At 31.4% G+C, this 20,854-nt stretch overlaps 1 protein-coding gene and 1 long non-coding RNA gene across 6 annotated transcripts in view; one reads left to right on the forward strand and one right to left on the reverse strand.

Moving 5' to 3' along the window:
• Positions 1-20,854, forward strand: part of LOC124369931 (copper-transporting ATPase 1) — a 173,379-nt gene that overhangs the window by 114,284 nt on the left and 38,241 nt on the right. For all 5 annotated transcript variants that reach the window (XM_046828132.1, XM_046828130.1, XM_046828131.1 and 2 more), the window contains 2 exons: positions 5,643-5,792; positions 9,729-9,799. In XM_046828132.1, the coding sequence (XP_046684088.1) occupies positions 5,643-5,792; positions 9,729-9,799 (221 nt within the window). The remainder of the gene's footprint in view (positions 1-5,642; positions 5,793-9,728; positions 9,800-20,854) is intronic.
• Positions 8,254-20,854, reverse strand: part of LOC124369934 — a 41,911-nt gene continuing 29,310 nt past the window's right edge. The window contains exons 2-3 of the long non-coding RNA XR_006923131.1: positions 12,579-14,423; positions 8,254-11,182 (exon numbers count right to left, since the gene is read on the reverse strand). This is a non-coding gene — a long non-coding RNA (uncharacterized LOC124369934). The remainder of the gene's footprint in view (positions 11,183-12,578; positions 14,424-20,854) is intronic.

Here is a 20,854-nt window from a genome sequence, read left to right on the forward strand (position 1 = left end):
CTATCAACAAACACGGTCTTCTCTCAATAATCTGTTTTTTCATTGTTTGGATACTAATTTCACTAAAAACACCTATCACAAATCACTAATCAGCTAATATTTTCGTCATCCGTCAGTAAAACTTGTACTTGTACCAGCATATTTGAAAACACGGCGCAAGTGTCAGACTCAGATTGTATTGGTCCTTCTATTTTCACTTCCAATCCTCCTATATCATGCATAAAGATCGACGTAGCATTCACAATTAACCAAAATAGAAGTCCAAAGTACCAAATAACTCAAATATCCGAAATCAGCAATAGGTTAGTGAAATGGACAAACAAGCATTGACAATATCCGTTTCGGGACCTATTGTCGACATGCGAGCGTTCAGCGAAACTGCCGCGTCGACCTATATCCGACGACCGACCCGCAAAGTTAATACACATACAGTTAAGTGCTTTCAAAATGAAATGGCACATTTTCTTAAACAAATTATTAGACTAATTAAAAAATATCTTTGCTTTCTTTCCTCTGAGTTTTTAAAGTCATTTTGACAGCTTAAGTGACAATCTTCAGTTGAACTTCTGTAAAAGTAAAATCTTTTCTTTCCATTATGGTGATTTATAATAAAGCTCATACTATCAATATTAGGAGGGGCCTTTCAATACTATCCTTAATTTGCTTAACTGAAACTAAATCAAAAAGTTGTTGAACTGAACTGGGGTGATATTATGTCTGGTTGAGACGGAAAGTTATATTGTACTTTTTCTTTTAATTAAGTTCCAAGCAGTCTTACATTTGTTTTTACTATTTATCTATATCGCTGCATTATCGTGCCAATTTTGCATCCTCTATTGACTTTTTATAAATCTACCTTTCAGATCAGCGTATTGTGTGTGAAACCTATCACACGGCAGAATTTTTACTAATTTTGTGCAGGAACAAAAGCCTCTCTTTCATTGTGCCAGTTCCTTTGTATAACCATTCATTCTTATTTTTTCATTGTTGTCTCCAGAGAAATTTTGTTTTCTTTAATTTGGAAAAAAATTCCATTTTAATTAATTATGACTGAAAAAAAAAAAGACTTGAAAAAAGGTTTGATGTCGCCACACTACTGTTTTTTTATTATAAAGTAAGATACGCCAACGTGTGACCAATAGGCTATTGAGATCAGTTCATCAGTAAGATGACTGTGGAAACTGATTATGAAAAGGCATTATTTGGTGGTTTGTTTTCGTTTAAAATTCGGAAAGTATTTGAGGGTATAATTTTGTATGTTTTAAAAATAAGGCCATTATGGTCTGAGAAAGGAAAATTAAAGATGTTACATGAGATTAAATTTGTCTGGACAATTAACAAAAAAATTATCAAGACAATGATTTCCCCCGTGTAGGGTTTTGTCCCATTGACACAGAAATAATTATGAGTTGCCTTAAAAATAATTTAAAATTTCTGCTTGAACAATTTCCTCAACGTTTGTTACACGATCAAAGTTGGCGATCAAGTCACCCCCCCAAGATACCGACTGAATATCCACGGTAAGAGGAAATGAAAGTATAATATATCATCTCGGGCTTCCAGAAGTTCTTAGGGTCACCTGCAGGGGAGTGATAAATTGGAAACTGCTATAACTATAAGACTATCCACAACCGTCGGCCCACCACAGATGCTGTTCAAAGTTAGTTCAGAACTAAAACGATACACATCAATTTTTTTTAGAGTTAATTTTTTGGTTCTACCTCTAATAGTATCTGTTCCTGCAGAATCTGCTGCACCATTAGAAATTTTTGTGGCATGCTGCATTAGTCAAGTCCTTCCTTTTGATCCAATGTTCAATAAGCAAATAAATGAGATTTTCATTAACTTTTATCATTACTGTCATTGATAAAACTGTCCAGGACTTGATTTTGGCTATTCACACCTTGCACAATTAAATATAAGAATTTATAATGGCCCCATATTGTTTTAAGTTGGAAGAAATATATATCTTAACTTTTTTACACCTGCTTATTTAACTGCATTTGTCTTGGACAAAAAAGTAGAACTAATACTACAAGCACGCATAAATATTTGTCACAGGTGATAGTGTTTGACTCTAAAAGTTGATAATGAAGTTTCCAGTTCGGCCAAATGGTAATTCAGAAGAAAGCTCAAGGCAGGTTACAATGTGTTCCTGTTTGTTGTTGGAGTATTTGAATGAAACAGGGGGAACTGTTGACTGGCAGTTACTGTTCATACTGGGCCACTTGTTTGTAGATTTCATTTGGAATGACATAGTTGTCCGGTTTTTTACTCCACTTATGTAAAGTTGAGTGAAATTGAATTTTCAATCTTCCAAATTCGACTACTTTCTTCATGGCAAGATTCTTTATCATTTCAGCAACCCGGTTTTTTACCTCTATTGGTCATGTGTAACCATGCGCTGTGAACATATGTTCCGTGGCTGGAGATGGAGGGGGAAGAAATTTTCCACCGTGCCATTGTGCACTTCGCTAATGTTCTTCTCCAGTTCAGCATTTATTTTTTGTAATATTTTGATCTACTCCCCAGCGATCAAGCCTCATGGGTAGTGTACCATCAAGAGGGAGTGTGCTTTGTATTGTTTAATTAATGTATTGAACATCATTCAAGAGCTGGCTTTGACACCTGATTTCTCAACATTATTTGTGGCCTGCCATCACTAAGCGGGTAATCAGAGCTGTCACACCTTTTGTGATCTCTCCCACCTCTTCTAACGACATGTGTCAAATCTTTGCTCCTGGCCTAACAAAGAACACCACATTCAATGACCTTTAGATCAACCAAGTACTGACTTTTTTTCCCATGACAGTCCGCCTAGAATGATCAGTTTGGGCCTTGAGGTTGTATTTCCATGCTGAACGTTTAGTTTCTCTTTAGCAATTAGATTTAGTATTTGGTTTTTTAATAATTGATTTATGATGGGCCTTGAATTTTCCTCTGTTTTTATCATTTTCAACAAAGTCTACCATTTCAAGAATTTGAAACTGGTTTTTCAGTTGTAAAAGTGTTTTTTTTATGTGTATGAGAGCCGACTATTTTTGGCATTGTTCCGAAAGTGTAACTTTTACATTTGAGAAATCAGAGCAATTGTAGAGGTGGGTAGCAGTGTAGACACATATTATATTTCAGTTGATTCATTTAGTTCGGCAATGTTATCCCCGAAGTTTTAAGAATGAGTATTTCTTTTTATTATTAAGTTTCTTTTTCGAATTGTTCCCAGTCTATTTATAAAAGTTCTTCGTTTCGCTATTAATTTCTGAAAGCATCCTTTCTTGTCTGTTGTACTGTTGAAATCAAAATTTTTGGGGACAGATGTAGTTTAGTTCCCTCTAAATTGCAATAATTTTCCAATTTTGTTGTGCAGTTCCAACAGCTCTTTATCTTTCTTACATAATTTTTTTTTCAAGCAAATTTTTATTTGGTCTCTGAGACTGGTTTATCTCCTTCTCAAAATTCATGCACAACTCAGCTAGCCTCTTTCCTCCACCAGACGAAGGGATGATTCCATTATTTACCTTTTCATATCGATGAGCTTGGCTGTTTATTTCGTTTACTTCAATATTTTTTTTTTTTTTTTTTTTTGGAACTTGTTCAGAGCTGGGTCGTTTGTAAAGAATCTCTTCTGTGTCTCCATCAGTATAGCCTGGCATTCTGTATACTGATTGAAGCAGAACATGCGTTACAAGCTTCCCATCTAATGCTATTTTAATAAAGTAGGTGTATAATTTTTCTTTTTTTGGTAATTTTCTTATAGATAATTAGTTATACGAGAAAACGTCTGCTTACCTAGCACAACCATGCAGTTCAATTTGTGCCAAAAAATACAATGGTGGATTTTGTTGTTTTCGAATTGTGTAATGAAAGCAGGCCATGGGTTAGTGATACCTCTATCACATTGGCAAAAACAATCCATTGGTTAGAAACATAACAGTTTTTTTTTTTTTTTTTTATATTATGTTTGTTTAAATCTATTGAATAAAATAACTTCCAGGTGACTGTTAACATCAACCATTAAAAGTTCTTATATATTGAATTAAAATAATGTATTATATAGAATAAATTGTAAAATTTAATTAAAAAATTCAAACAAATATTAAAATAAAATGCCCATTAAAATAAATTATAAAAATCATAAATAAGTTTTCTAATTAGCAAAAAGTAGACACCCACAGTAGGGTTTGAACTCAGGTCCTTCAGATTAGCATTCAATCACTCTCACCACCTGAGCTATAGGAACATTGTAATGTTAGGTAAGCTAAAGATAAGATAGAGTTAACTTTGCCTCAGTTTAGTTAGTTCAATCTAGCAGTAGAAAACTGTTCATTGGAGAAAACCTGTTCACTGTGAGCACCTATGACCAAGAGGAAAAATTCAGTCAACTGTGACCTATTGCTTTTAAACTTTCCTCAATTTAAAAATATAAATTCTTTAAGTGACTTACGTATATATTTTTAATAATTTATGTAAATTTTAGTTAAACTGGCAATGTAGTTTTTGTAGGATATTTCTTTTAAAAATTTTATTAACTCTCTTAAATAAAATAATCTTGTCTTGGAATTAAAAAACATTACTATAGTACGTCACCAAGTCCAGTCTGTTGTTTAAAGCACCTAAATAATACACTTCAATTTATTTATAACGTTATAAATAGAATAATTAACTAGACACCAATTCACCACATCTAAGCATCTAATAGTCCAAATGTATTGTTTGTTTGGGAAAATTTACTTGTAAAAATCTAACGCCTGTGGCACAGACACAACAAGTTAATAGCCCCAATAAAAATAACTGCCAAATATGTTTGTTCTGCAATTAAATTTAATAGTTTTAATTTATTAAAAATATGCTTTATAAGTATTATTTGAACATTTCTAAAAGCATTGTGATCAAAGTGGTATGCCATGTTTCTATAAAATAATCTACATTACTTTATTGGATTTAAATCCAACTTTCTTTTTTTCAAACCAAATGGTCTATTAATAAATCAAACTAAAATTAATATAAAGAAATTAACTTATGAAGTTAGAAAAAATGCTGTCTACTTTTCATAAAATTTCTGGACAAAACAAATATGTGTATAATTAAAACTAGTAACTATTAATACTTAGTACTTATTTCTGTTATGTTTGGTTAAACTGCACCACTTCTTCACCCTTATGTTTTGGAAAAAGTATTGGTAACTCTAAAATAGTATTTAAATGAAAAACGTATTTTCTATGAGGAATAGGTTGATTATGGTACTAGATACCTCAATACGTAGTGTATCAAGAACACTCCATACCGCAGATCTTTTCACTTAATTCAAATATTAACATTTTCAACATATTCTATTACAAGATCGCTTAAAATACAGTTTGAAAGTCATGATATTTCATTTATATGTCTTCATTCCGTAATCAATTCAGTAGTGGTGGGCCGATTCCAGAAAAATGTATTCTGATTCTGATACCAAAATTGTGGCCACAATTCTGATTCCTATTAATAAGAATATAGCCTGATTCTAAAGAAACTGTATCACTAGTATATTAGTGATGGAAATCTTGTTTTTAATCGTGTATAGTAATTAGTCGAAGCAGATAGATATAGTCCTTTTTTTGCTCTCTCTGGAGAAAGTTAATTATATTTTTAATATTTGACAGAATGACCTGCTGGACGTGATTGGCTGCTTTGAGCTGTCAAGGAAGACTGTACAAAGAATACGCCTCAACTTCTTGTTTGCCAGCATGTACAATCTCATAGGCATTCCCATTGCAGCAGGCATATTCAGTCCTTGGAACTTCACTTTACAGGTGTGTACCTCTTATTATATTTCATTACCCTGCACACTGCACAGTTTATAACAAAGTTTTGTTAGTTAACAAGATAAATATTATATATTTAACGGTACACTGTCGTGGATCAGTGTTTAGGTTGTGTTGAAAGGATGTGTACCTCTAGCCCACGTTGGTTGCGGCACAGTATTCTGTAGTTCTGTGTGATTCAGTTGATATACTTCCTTTTAGTTGTTACAATATTCCTTTTTATTCTTGTAGAATCATTCCATCATAACCACTAAAATTTCCTAATGTCTGATTTTTAATAGCAAGGAAGAATAAATCAATAATTTTTCTACGTGTTCACCAAAATCAAATTCATCACCCCAATCACAAATTAAATGAAAACTCTTGTATTCAAGTTACTATAAAATCACGTTAGAAGTAAGCAGACACAATTCATCATCTCTATTTAACACTTCATCGGTTAATTTGGGAAGCACATGGAAAAGAACAGAGAGGACACCAATACGTCCTTCCCCTGTACTGTCTTGCCATCAGGAAGAAGGAAGAAGGCTGAGATTTCTCCGATAAACGTTGAGGTCCACAAAACTGTGGTCACACACTGGAAATCATTGGAAGCCATTAACTTCCCAGCCTCCAACCCAAACCGATATGTTTCAGTAGAATGAAAAACATCCTTGTTTTCATCTACAGGTTATACGTCAATTTCAGCTTACTGTTTTTACCTTGAACCATTTGAATTTGAATTTTATCAATGTTAATATTTTACAACACAAACAAAGACCTTAGACTCTTTAAAATTAAATTGTTGGATCATTTTTAAAGTTCAATAATAATCAGAGACGTGCAAACATATATTTTTAAATTATACAATTTAAGTACAAGTCAAGTATTATCAAAATAATTCATTTAACTTCATTTAATTATTAAATTGAATATCAGTCATTTACTAAAAATTAATTCACCTAAACGTTTTTGACAAATGTTCAAGAATTTTGTGAAAGATACCAGAAATGTTATGATACTAATATTTATAGTAGTAGCTAAGGAGCGTTCCTACTCACAGAAACATCCACGAACTTCCTTGTTTTTACCTGAGCACACAATAACTTGATGACCATAATGATCAACTTTATTTAATGGTCAAGGCAACACTCATCTCTTTTTAGTCTCAATACACAGTCTGACTTTTCTCCTTTGACTTTTAGAGTTGTTGGCACAGCTGTGTCTGAGCTGAAGACATATATGTTATGGTACAGTCTTTTCTCTGTCACCATGGTCTTCTGGGCAGAACTTGAGATAAAGTAAAATAGGCATGTTGCATGTTATACGCCCAAGCACATTTGTAAGAGCGTCTCATTTTGTACCATTATCTTATATTCTTACATAGTAACAGTTTAATTTTCCTCTTAAATGAAAAGTAAGTTACGACTCTCTGTTTCAAAGGAAAATGAAACACACAACTTGAAATGACAACATTCACTGAGCTCAACAATTGAATTCAACATTTCAGTGAGCTCAATCTTAAAACAAACCCGTCAAAATCGGTGTTTGTTCAATTTTGCATCAATGTTGCATGTTTGCATCCGACCGTCTCTGATCAAAGTCCTATAGTGATGTTGGAGGAGACTGAGATCGAAGAAGTCTACTCGACTAAATTCCTTCGAATACACCTTGATCGAGGGTTGACATGGGATATTCATATAGACAATATTTGTACAAAATTGTCCTCAGGCATTTATGTTTTGAGGCAGCTATCCAAATACTGCCCAACTCAGATACTGATAACGGTGTATTATGGATTGATATACCCCCACCTGTCATACGGAGTGGTCTTGTGGGGAGGTTGTTCAAATACACATTTCTCTAGAGTGTTTACCCTCTAGAAAAAAGCCGTTCGAACAATTGAAAAACTACAATGCAGAGAGTCGTTGAGGGTTGACATGGGATAGTCATATAGACAATATTTGTACAAAATTGTCCTCAGGCATTTATGTTTTGAGGCAGCTATCCAAATACTGCCCAACTCAGATACTGATAACGGCGTATTATGGATTGATATACCCCCACCTGTCATACGGAGTGGTCTTGTGGGGAGGTTGTTCAAATACACATTTCTCTAGAGTGTTTACCCTCTAGAAAAAAGCCGTTCGAACAATTGAAAAACTACAATGCAGAGAGTCGTGCTGGTCAGCATTCAGAAATCTGAAACTGTTGACATTACTCTGCCTGTACATTACTGTAGAGATGTCTCTGTTGTTCAGATCAAAATGCAATCACATTAGAGGTAGTGATATACACTCATATGAGACTAGAGGCAGGGACAACTACCGAACTGGGAGACACAGGATACATGAGTACATGAGTGTTTGCCTTCTCAGGCAGGAGCTCAGTTGTCAACAAACTGCCAAATTTTATAAAAAGTGCCGCAATGGGTAAGGCATTTAAAACTCGTCTGAAAACCGCATTGCTCTCAGAAGCTTTTTACAGTACAGACGAGTTCATGGCACATGTTTGGGTGACCACATGATTGGCTGATGCTAGAGTGGGAAATTCAAATGAATGAGCAGTTGGATGGATGGAACAAATTGTATGTATGAAAGTAACCCAGATGTCATTTATGAATCCAAAATCAGCCTATTTTCTTCCTTGACAATTGCTATAACATGTAAATGTTCGAAAACAATAAAATTATTATTATTATTATTAGTAGTAGTTTCATCACTAACATTTCTAAATACTTTGTGATATTTTCCTCTTGCTGTGGGTGAATTCACACAGCTCCACACATCATTATAAATTTGTCATCTGTATGAAGTGCCTCCAGTTATTGTATCTTATACGATTTCATGAAAAATCATCAGACATGCATAGAATTCTTCAGTTACGTGCTGCCACAACAATTCGAATTTTAGTGGCTCTATTGGCTTATTTTCTGATAAACAGAGATGACCAGTGGATTTCTTCTTTGCGAAATTGTTCATACAATCGCCTGATTCTCTGAGCAGGAAGAGGATTGGTGAAACTTATCATTGAATCATACTTCATACTAAGTACAATCATACAGAATACAAAGGACTTCTGCCGTGTAGACTTTCACAATGAACGATGAAGTGTGCTGTTTCTACCAATCGAAAATCATGTAAACCTTGAGACTTCTCCTTTTAATAAAAACAGCTTACACCCTGATAGTTTTAATTTTGTTTATAGGTTGGTTCATTGTAAATATGTAGATATTCTGTTTGTTGTCTTTGATGTCCCTTTGCATTCCTTGAAATTCACTTCAAAACTGGCGATAATTACTTCCTTGTTTTAAGCCAGTCTGTCATCCCTGCTGTAGTCATCCTGCACTCATGTGCTCTGAAATTTTCATTAATCCAACTTCTAAGAGAGCCTCTTTTATTCCCAGGTACAACTTCAATCCAGAAATCAGAAATTCTTTATTCATAATCATCAAGATTAGAATACATGTCAGTTTCCTTCTTAAAAGTTAGTTAAATTTAATATACAGAGATAATAAGGTCTTCTTTAAGAGTTGGGTCCTTGTGCATAGTCCTTCAATTGAAGAATTCCTCCAGGCTGTAGAAGACACTTTCCTGAAGCCAAGTTCGGAGTTCCTTCTTCAGGTTGTGTGGGCTATAGCTCTTCAAGTCTTCAGGCAGTGCATTCTACTTCTTGATTCCGACATAATATGTTTTTTATTGCATAGGTGGCTGTTCTGTGAGCAGGAAGGTGGAACTTGCCTGCATGTTTTGTGTTGCGTCTGTTTACACCTCTTTGTCTTGTTAAGTCTCTAGTAACACAAAAAATTAGAGGCTATATCCAGTGAACTTCTAAATTCTCTGATGCTATTCAAAGAGTGATGAGTACAAGTTTAAAATTTTTAAATTATCTGTAATTTCTCAAAAAGTATAAAAATGCAAGTTTAACGATGATACTTGTTTGCAGCCATGGATGGCGTCTGCAGCAATGGCTCTCAGTTCGGTCTCTGTGGTCAGCTCATCCCTCCTCCTCAAAATGTAAGTCTTATCTCCTTTCTCTTAAAAATTACATTAATATTTCTTGACAGTTTGGTGTTATGTGATGTCATGTCTCATCTGTGTACCAACCTAGCAACAGTTGGCATAGCAAGCAAACTTACTAAGGATGCAAAATTGCTCTTTAAATTCTGGGTGGCAAAAACATGTGTATGTTTATACAGACAAGTGACTTTAAAGTTGGGATTGCCTTATACCTAAATTCATGTTTATTAACCCTTACAACTTGTTTGTCGGACTTCATCCGACATTGTAATTTCGTTGTTCCACTTGTATGCCGAACAGTATCTGACATCGTGATAACGTCAGTTTTGTGGCTGGTCCGCGATGTCTTCGATTGGTGCCACGATCGCACGGCAGTCTTAAGAACTAATACTAACAGCTGAACAAAAACAATCATTATCTGCTGTTGTTTCTGTTTTTATTAGTCGATGTGTTAACCTCATTTGTATTCTCATCAACTGAATGTGTTGTTACCGGGCAGTTAGTCTCTTTCCAATTCCGAGGTTAATACTGAGAACGATTACAAATCGAATAATGACGAAAGTGAACATAGTGATGGTGAAAACTCGTCCTGCCAACATTAGAAAATGTGTCGGGTAGTGAAAGTGATGAAGGCCTATGCCCAACCTCAAATAATGGTGGCTATGGAGATGGATTTGATAACTGTTGGACTGTTTATGATGGGCCTGATTTTCCTTATACTTTAGCAGGTGGGTATAATGAACCTAATCGAAGCAAACTTGTGAATATTTCAAACTTTTTCATTTGTTTTTATACATTTGAAATACTAAATAAAATTGTTGCTGAAACTGATCGTTATGCAGAAGAAAAATAAACAAGCAAAGACCACTTATGTCTAAATCTATCTGGTCCACTTGGAAAAATGTTTCCCTAGAGGAAATAAAGGTTTTCTTAGGTTTTAAACCTAAACATGGCACTGAATCCAAATCCATCTTACAGAATTTTTTTTTCCGAATAATAATTTATCACCAACCTATTTTTGTAAATGTATTTTTGAGGGACAGATTTTTTTAGGGATATCATACAATGGTGAATTAGAAAACTTTTTAATGAGAGTCTGTTTTTTTTATATTGTGGAACAATAAATTGGTATTAAGAATTTTAAAGAATTAAACATAAGTGTATGTATATAGAACTAATTATTCACTAGAGGGCTGTTATTTACAATAAATATACAAAAATAAATATGAGCTAAGGGGGCAGACAGGTGAAAAAAATTTGAATGCAAAGGGTTAAGTGTAATGGAAAGACTCCACACATTACCAATTTTTGAATGAGCCGAGATTAAAATAAAAGGAAATTTTGGTTTCCTAAGAGGAAGTCTTCCAAAGAGGGGCTCACCTAAAAATTTCAAATAAGGACCCTTCTATTGTCCCACATTATTAGAATGAGAACAAATTATAACGTCACAAACTAGATACCGTAATTTGTCTTTATTATTTGCTAGATAAGATCAAAATTTTCAATTTTAACTGTTTATTGTTAAGTCTTTATAAAAAAATAGTTTACCTTATTTTTATTTGAAAGTCCTTGCAGTGCTGAATAATACATTTCATTACTAGTCTTGAAAGTGACCTATTGTGGGGCAAGATTGCATTTACGCGTGAGGCGAAGCCGAGTCCCCACTATAGAATTTTTGAGATAAGTATTGAATGATACTTAAAATCACGAGGAAAAAAGTACTCGAAATCTTTTAAAAGATTATCCGACATTTCATAGTCCAGTAATTATTCTTCCATCAGGAAATGCAACACTATTTTATTATTCATTTTGTATTTAAATCAGCTGTTTGAACATAGGACTGTCAAAACAAGTGATGTAATCTTCAATATTATTTATTCAGCTAAAGAGATGTTTATATTGGGAAAGAATTGTTTACGTAGGGAAAGTAATGTTTGGGAGAAGGAAAACAGCTGACTTTCGATGTTGGACAATAGTCCATTACCATACAAAGTGCTGAATATGTTTTACTGATAGTTTATTTTTATTACAGAATATTTACTAAGACATCAATTCTTTAAACGTGTTAAATTGAAATTTTTTACAATGACCATCTATCTAGAACATCAGTAAAGCAAATTCTATTTTCATTGATGTAACACCATGGTTGGGTTGGACTGTAATTTGTTTATTAATTTTTGTGGAATATATTCAGAACAGAACTTAGTACATTAATGTATCTCTGTTTCAAAACTATTTGACTGGTTCATCATTAAAGTTTCTTTAAGGAAGACAAACAAAAATTACTGCATTTAACATAGAACCTAAAAACATTTGTAAAGAAGCTAACCTAATTAAAAAACGTTCTATCCCTTGCCTGATAATATTAAAGAACTTCCAGGGGAGATTTTATCCTCAATAAGAGAGACAAGAGTGTTGTAAGATCTTCACCTGAGAATATGGAGCACAGATGGCATCTGGAATCTAGACGCAGTGGAGATAAAAATCATTAAAGTATACATATATATACAGGGTGTTCACAAAAGAGTATCACAAACTTCTGTGGGTCATATTATTAATCATTTGAAACCTGACTTTAGCAATGAAACTGTGTTAAAAAGACAAAATGATTCTGAAAAAATTCTAGAGATAACAGCATTTGTCAAAGATCGTCACTAGTGCAGTGGCAATTAAAATAACTAATTCTATCTAAATAAAGTCACAGTGCAAAAATATAAGGAAAACAGGGCTGGCCCAACAATGGAGCTTTTTGCGTCTGTTGTGTAATGGTATTCACCTGAAAATTGAGCTGTTTGGGCTGAAGGAATATTTTCTTCATGGACGTAATGTAAGACATTGTAATAATGTTGCAAGTTTGTTTTCAGTAGCGATATTTTTCTTCTGAGTATGACTTTAGATTATTTGCAGTGATTAACGAATCTGCTTACTAGAGAGTCTAGTAAGCCATATTGATCATAGTTGTTCATTGTGGTTCTTCAGCCAATCACAATAAAGCTCCACCCCTTTCTAATCACCTGTACAGGTAGATGTGTATTATTGGCAGTGTTGGTTGAATATATTTCGACTGTAGATGGCTCTCCAAAGCTAGGTCGAAATATTTAACAATTTAATTGTAAAAGCAAAGTTTCAAGATTGTGTAAATCGGAAAACTTAGATGACAGTTATTACACCACTTGCATAGGACTAAGAGCTAAGATAACAGTATTTCCTTATTAAAAAATGTCAAAAGTTTCTTTTTCCTACATACATGACCTCTGAAGCTCAACTTATTAAACTCAGGCAATCATAAAATGTTAAGCATAACTTTTGCAAATTTTACTTTTAGGTGTATTTTTAGACAAAAAATAGAAAGTGAAGATTTATACACTCCAAGCAGCCCATTTGAGTTACAGTGCTTGAAACCAAGTTAAGCAGCTGACAACTGCAAACTGTTTCCTTAAAGTCAGTTTCTGCCAGGTTGCTCTTGAAAACCTCCAAGAACTGAACTTGAGACTATTCCTGAGTATTTGGAAAACATTAATAAGAACAGTAAAGTTGTGTATAACAACTACGAGTATATCATAGTGCCGTGGAAATGTGTGGAGAGGTAATCAATACCGTCATTTTGGCCAATGTTTAAACGCCCAGACAGTTGAATTTTCCAATAAAGAGGACAAAGAATATTTACTTGCCACATGAATCGATTCCTTGATTTTTGTCCTGGCTCAGTTAGTGGATTACAACAGAGAACTGAGGTGCTGTTTTGAATGATAACAAAATATAATTGGTGTGCTTTTAAAATGTCTTATTAACCTGGTTCAGTCTTGTTCTAACAAAAGATTTAATCGTAATGAGCAAACGAAAATCGTACAAATTTTCATTGATTTTATTAATGATAAAAAGTATACAACGAAAACTATAATACATGTATTTAAGACGTGTGTGAAATGTATCCCTTATTACTATGTGTTCTGTTGTGTGTGTTCCCAATGTAACCTTTATAGTTCAAAATCTTGGATAATTCAAATCTTTAGGTCCCTTCAGTTTTAAATTATTCAAGTTCCATTGTATTCTTTAAAATATAATGACATTGTTCTTACTTATTTGCATAATGTAAATAACTTTCAAAGCTGTGAATAAAATGTTCTAAAATGTTACAAGCAATATTTACTACAGTATCAGAGCTCCTGCAATAATAGTAAGTTGGTTTTTGTACAAAGTAGTCAATAGCATATTGTTTTTTTTTAATGCATAACTAGTAATTTACTATATTACCTCCATTATGCATTCTAAAAATTTGTAGTATTACATCATCATTGACAACATTGAAGAATGTGCATCGATCCGCCAAGTGGCGTTATTTAAAAATCAGTAAACACAAGACAATATAAGACAAATAACTTATGAAAACAAGTCTGATATGTCTTCATATTATATTTGAAACGCAGAAATGTTATTGATCACGGCAGCACAATGCAATCGACTGGATGAAACAGGTTTCATATGCTCTTTACTGATGAACATCCGATTATGGGTCAGGTGGCTGCAATTTATGTTGAAGGAGACTGTCAGATAAACATCTCACCAGCTCCTTGCTTCTTATGATTTTGGTAACGTAGTATATGTTCCAGTTGCCAGGACTCTGAAAATGGTGAAGTGCAATCATATAAAGGGTGAAAATTTGTAATTTGAAGCTATTGAGAAGCTTTTAAACTACTGAGGGAGGTGTTATATAACAATTATTTTTCTTTCAATGGGCAGTTTTATTTTAAGACTGATGGCCTAAAAATGGGTTGGCCATTAGCAGGAATACTATTGTATATTACAAACTTTCAAAAAATATTTTGGGAATCTGTTCTTTGTGTCAACACAAACAAAAAATATAATATACACATGGGTCATAAATGCTTAGTTTATCGTCTGTCAATATGTATGTTTATTTTTCAGTTTTTATAATTTATTTCAGAAACCAAAAATAATAAAAACATTTGTTTTGTACAATTATTTTTCCTCTAGTCTCAAATCAAGACAAAAAATTAATATTTTATTATATAAGAGTATGTTTCATTATTAATATTAAGCTTCAAGATGGCGGACTGTTGGAGTTTATAAAGCTGAGTACTGTAAAAAACTAATAAGATTATAAAAATGTTTAAAGAATAATAAAAGTTGCATAATGTAATTACAAACATTTTTATACATCATTAAAATTGGTCAAGAGATAATGTAGATGTAAACTTTTTTTCAATTATTTTAATTTTTTCAAAATACTGAAGATATTTAGTTTTTATGAGCTGAGGGGATTATATATTTTGAAATGGTTGTTTAAAAATATATCCTTTTTTTTCAAAAAATTGAAATTTTTTGACATTGACAGATGCATATTTTAATTTTTTCATACAGTTTTGTTTATAATCCTTAATAACATACTTTTAATGTTATATCACTTTATATATGTTTTAAGAATTTTAAATTGTTATAAAAATTGTTTTAATTTGATTTTTCAAATCTGATTTGAAAACTGAAACTTTGAATTTTTAAATATTAGTATACAAATTGATCCAAGAAAATCCTTTAATTAAATACCCTATTTAAGTAGTGTATACTAAGTTGAATATAAGTTTTTAATATTCCAAAATGTTCTTTCCTCTGAAGATCAATTACTATGAAACTAAATACAATTTTGTAATTATGAAACCAATTTTATGTCTTGTGCGCAGTAACAATTAATATTTTTTCTTTCTAGCTTGTCTATTTAAAAAAATTGTCTTTGTGTTTTGGAAATACAATACATGTATATTATTTAAGTAAAGTAAATGAAAATATTTGTACATAAATTGTTTATTTTAGGGAATTTTTGTAAAAGTCAAATAGATATATCCAATTGGAAGATTTGTGTGCCAAATTTAAGGCATTAAAAAAAATATCACTCTCCACTATGGTTCATTATATAGTCCTTTTTGAGTTATTTTAAAACAAAGTGCTATTAAAGTGTATGTCCATACATGAGTATTGGCCTTCTTAGAAATTTGAACAGTTCAGTATTTATTTCTTGTGGAGAATTTCAGTTACTTTGATACCTAAAAGGTTACTCCACAATAAATACAATTGGGATTTTCAGACGTTTCCCGTTATTTGAACGCTGACCAATTAATCGCATTTATAAACACATCTTGAAGTACCAAATCTGTTGTCATGAGGTAATGAGTGATGTGTTAAGATTTATCAAAGTAGATATTAATTTTTTCACTTCATGCCAATTCAACACTACATTTCATCAACACATCTTGAAGTACCAAATCTGTTGTCATGAGGTGATGAGTGATGTGTTAAGATTTATCAAAGTAGATATTCATTTTTTCACTTCATGCCAATTCAACACTACATTTCATCAACACAGCTTGAAGTACCAAATCTGTTGTCATGAGGTAATGAGTGATGTGTTAAGATTTATCAAAGTAGATATTATTTTTTTCACTTCATGCCAATTCAACACTACATTTCATCAACACATCTTGAAGTACCAAATCTGTTGTCATAAGGTAATGAGTGATGTGTTAAGATTTATCAAAGTAGATATTAATTTTTTCACTTCATGGCAATTCAACACTACATTTCATCAACACAGCCTTAAATGGCTATATAAAAATAACTAGTATGTATAATCCATAACACCGTAACTCTTGAAATCTTTATCAGAAGTGTTAAAATTAAGTTAGTCAAGGTCACTGATTGAAACCTCACTATTTCAAATTATTTTATTATTATTTTTTTTGCTATGCAATTTAATTTATAAAGTGGTTTGTATATTACAAGTTAATAATTTTAATAATTCACTATATTAAATTTACTTACAATATATAGCCTAATCCTCAAATTCAAATTAGAATGGTTAGGTCAATAAATAAAAGATTGATCATTTTACATGGCCTTTATTTTTTTAGAGTTATCACAATTTTTCTCTCTAGATAATTTTAAAGTTTTAATCTAATTTTTCTTCTATTGCCAATTCTTGTTTTTTACAACTAATAAAATTATTTTTTCAATCCAGCAGCTGTATGTTTTCTTGTCTCCTAATCAAAATTTGTGAACAATTCACTAAAAAAAATTTGTTTAATGAAATATATGAACATGAAGATTTTTGCTTTAAGTTTAGTTGTGATATTTTTTGGCTTTGGATATTATAGTATTCCAGTTTTCAATAATGATAATATTTACCAGATTTGTATTTAACTACATTGCGACAAATACAAAATCATTTATGAAACTATGGAACAAGTTTCACTTATAATTCATCAATTATTATTACATTGTATTGTATGGGATGTTTCTTAAGTTAAGAAATAAATAGTCCCAAAAAATTCTACAAAATTTTTAGTATTATTACAAACATGTATCCTCCTATGATTGTGTTATTTCTTATTTGTGCTAATATTGTGTTAAATACTTTTATACAAATGTTTTTTTATAAATGTATATATTTGAAACAAACAATATTTCTTTGTAGACTCTTGGAGCAATTGGAAATTCTTTAAATATTATTAAATATTAATAAAAACACTACTTTTTCCAAATTGTTTATACAGATAGGTTCATCATCAATGAATCTAACCATCCTTCTGCACAAAAAAGAGCAACATTTAATTCAATGATTTATAGACTGTTAAATACACCACTTTCAACAGAAAACTACAAGAAAGAACTAAATTACATCAAATCTATTGCTATGTTCAATGGTTACACTACACAACTCATTGACAATATACTAAAACAAGCTTTAAAAAGAAAAAGTAGAAAAGATAAGACAACATTAAGACCACCTGAAGACACGAAACATGAATTTATTTGCACAACATACAGCGCTTTTTCAAACCAAATATGCAAAACTTTTAAAAAGCATACAAATAAAACTGTCACTCACAGAACAAGCAACAAATTATCCCAAATTTTTAGGAAACCCTAAGGACAAAATTTCAAATGATAGTAAATCGGGAATTTATGAAATTGGATGCAATGACTGTGACAAAATTTATATTGGACAAACAAAAAGAACAATAAAAAACACGATTTAAAGAGCATTTATCACACACAAAATATGGAAGAGTTGACAAATCTGCTGTAGCCAAGCACTGCATTGAATCAGGACACAGAACATCAATTACAAATCTAAAATTAATAAAAGAAATAACAAAACCAATGAACTTGAATGCTTGGGAAACACTATACATAAACAGAAGTAAAGAAAAACTCATGAACAATGAAGAGGGCCCTATTGAAAATTCCAATCTTCTTTCTTCTGAATTTATTCAAAAATTAAACTCTAGTCAAATATAATTTTTCATACTGGCTGAAATATTTCCAAAATTTTTGTATTTACATTTTACACCATATGTTAATTTAATATTAATTTTAACAAACAATATGTAAATATTTATTTGTGGAGTTGCCTGAAGATGAAACCTTTGGTTTTGAAAGGCCTCGCCCAAAATAATAAACAATTTGGAAAAGTAGTGTTTTTATTAATATTTAATAATATTTAAACAATATTTCATTTAAATTTGCTATCTCATTTAAAGATATTTTAAAAAAACCTTTATTCCTATTGTAATTAGGTCAGAAATTCCCCTTTCTCCTATCATGTAACCTCAATAACACGTACTTCCTGTTTCTCAGCTAAAATCATATTGCGTTTTTCTTAAATATTGTATCTACCAATCTTGACCTCGTCGTTGTGGTCAGATAACTTGACAGTGTAGGTGGTGTTATATTTTAAAGTTACACCAGTTTTCAAATGTTTTAAATGTTTCTTAAAGCATAATATTACTAATACTGACATGTTTTATTGAATCAGAATGTTTCTTATCATTAATTGCAATTTCCTTTAACTAACTATAATATATATTCAGTATACAGTATACAGTATACTGTAATACATATACTGTATACTGTAAAATACAGTATACAGTAATACATATATATATACAGTAGAGTCCCGTTAATCCGACCTAATTGGGACCGAGCCCTATTCGGATTATGTGATTGTTCGGATTAGCCAGAATTACAGAAAAATACTTCTTTAAACTTGAGATGGGTCTATTTTGTTATAGAATTATCAACATTGTTTATTAAAACATGTTTTCTGACTGTTGCATTGTATTTCTTGACAAATAAACGTGTTTGCGAATACTAAGCACATTTACCGTATTTAGTGTGAGAGTTCTATTGTTAAGCAATGTGAGCGTACTGGATATTGTACGGGTCCACGCGTTCAATAGTTGTACGAAACTACGCGTCATCCAATAGACTCTCTTTAATGCGACAGAAGACAATAACTGAATTTATGTATTTTAACAATTAATATTGTACTAAATAATAATATCAGTACTACTGTACGTCCAATTTTTGTTTGATTTCACTTCTTAATACAGTAATTTAACTCATACTTAACCTATAAGTTTTCAATTTGGTACTGTATTTAACTTCATTATTTATGTAATGTACCGTACACAATTTTGTCTTAATAAAATATTGTATGTCTATTTAATTAAAGTTTTCTTTGTTTATGTATGAAATGATGCACCCATTTTCATTTTTTATGTAATTAGTTCCTATAACTGTTCATTATCGTTATAAATAATTCCTCCTGGACCTGTTCGGATTAACCGACGTTCGGATTACACGTGTTCGGATTAGCGGGACTCCACTGTATATATATATATTAAAACTATAAAATTATTATATATATATATATATATTCAAAATATTTTGTACTGAAAATTAATAAGATTTCGACGAAGTAAAAATTTTAATCGGATCTTTAGAAATCAATGTTTTAGATTTCAATTCTAAAAAATCAGAGTGACCTACAATCCACTTCTTCAGTAATCCTTTTAGGTGTGTGCTGTTTGTTTTATCGTTTCTTTAGTTTTTCTACCTTAAAAACATAATTATGTCTCAAAACATAATAGTGGATAGGTTACATAACCAACCTTTGGAACTGTTTTGATAAGTTAACTGGATAGGCCTCGTCTCGGTTACAACACCCCTTGGCCAGCTGTTTTTAGTCCCTTTTGTAATAGTTTTTTTTCTTTTTCCTTAAACTTTTTAGTGTAGCATATCATTTTGTTTAACATAATGTGGAGATTGTTAATGTATAATATAGAAGAGGTTACATCAAAACCACATAACATTACTACAGTGAAAATGAGAAAGTTTGGTTTTGGAAAAAAATTCACTTCAGATACAACTTGATAGAAAAATACAAATAATTATTTTATTCTATGAGTTTAAATGTATAAAAGTTTAGCATTTATTTTGCTACAGAGAATTTTCTTATTTATTGAATTACTTAAAGTACAAAAACGTTACAGTATAAAAGAAAACTAAATGTAACATTTTATGAAATAATATTTGTATTTCAAAAATGTAAAATAAACTTTGCCTCTATAAAAATTTAATGTGTAGCATATCTTTTTGTACTCAATAGAGACATATACAGAAAGTACATAAATTTTATTTATACAAAGTTTGATCAAATTTAAAAATTACCATATAAAAACAATAGTGGATTTTTCGCTATTTTTGGGGGTAAATAGTTCAGTTTAATGTACAGGAAAAATTTTAAATCATCTTTTCAATTTAAATGATAAAAAGTTTTTAATCTTTTTAAAACCTTTCTATATAGAGAAATGGAAGGATTTTTAATAGTGCGTTCACCCGATGTGAAAGAGTCACTATATACAAGGTGACACCGGCAAAAACTACAAAATAGTGTTTTTTTGGATGTTTAGTAAACAAAGCAAAAAAACAACACAGCCAATCGTTGTTTAATTTGTTTCAATCTGAGCCATTCTTCCTCTTTACATAACATGTGTCAGTTGACTTTATAAAATAAGAATTAAAAAAAAAACAATTACTATTTTAGCCCTGAGAAAACAGACATACTCTAATTGAACAGGTGAAATTAAAGATTACTGTAAAATAGTTTATTCTAACAAATAACTTACAACAGCTGACGTTTAGTACGTTTGAGCTTTCCTTTGGTGCCACTCAGACTATTCAAGTGGATATGGA

The sequence above is a fragment of the Homalodisca vitripennis genome, chromosome X (assembly GCF_021130785.1).
Source record: "Homalodisca vitripennis isolate AUS2020 chromosome X, UT_GWSS_2.1, whole genome shotgun sequence".
NCBI lineage: Eukaryota > Metazoa > Arthropoda > Insecta > Hemiptera > Cicadellidae > Homalodisca > Homalodisca vitripennis.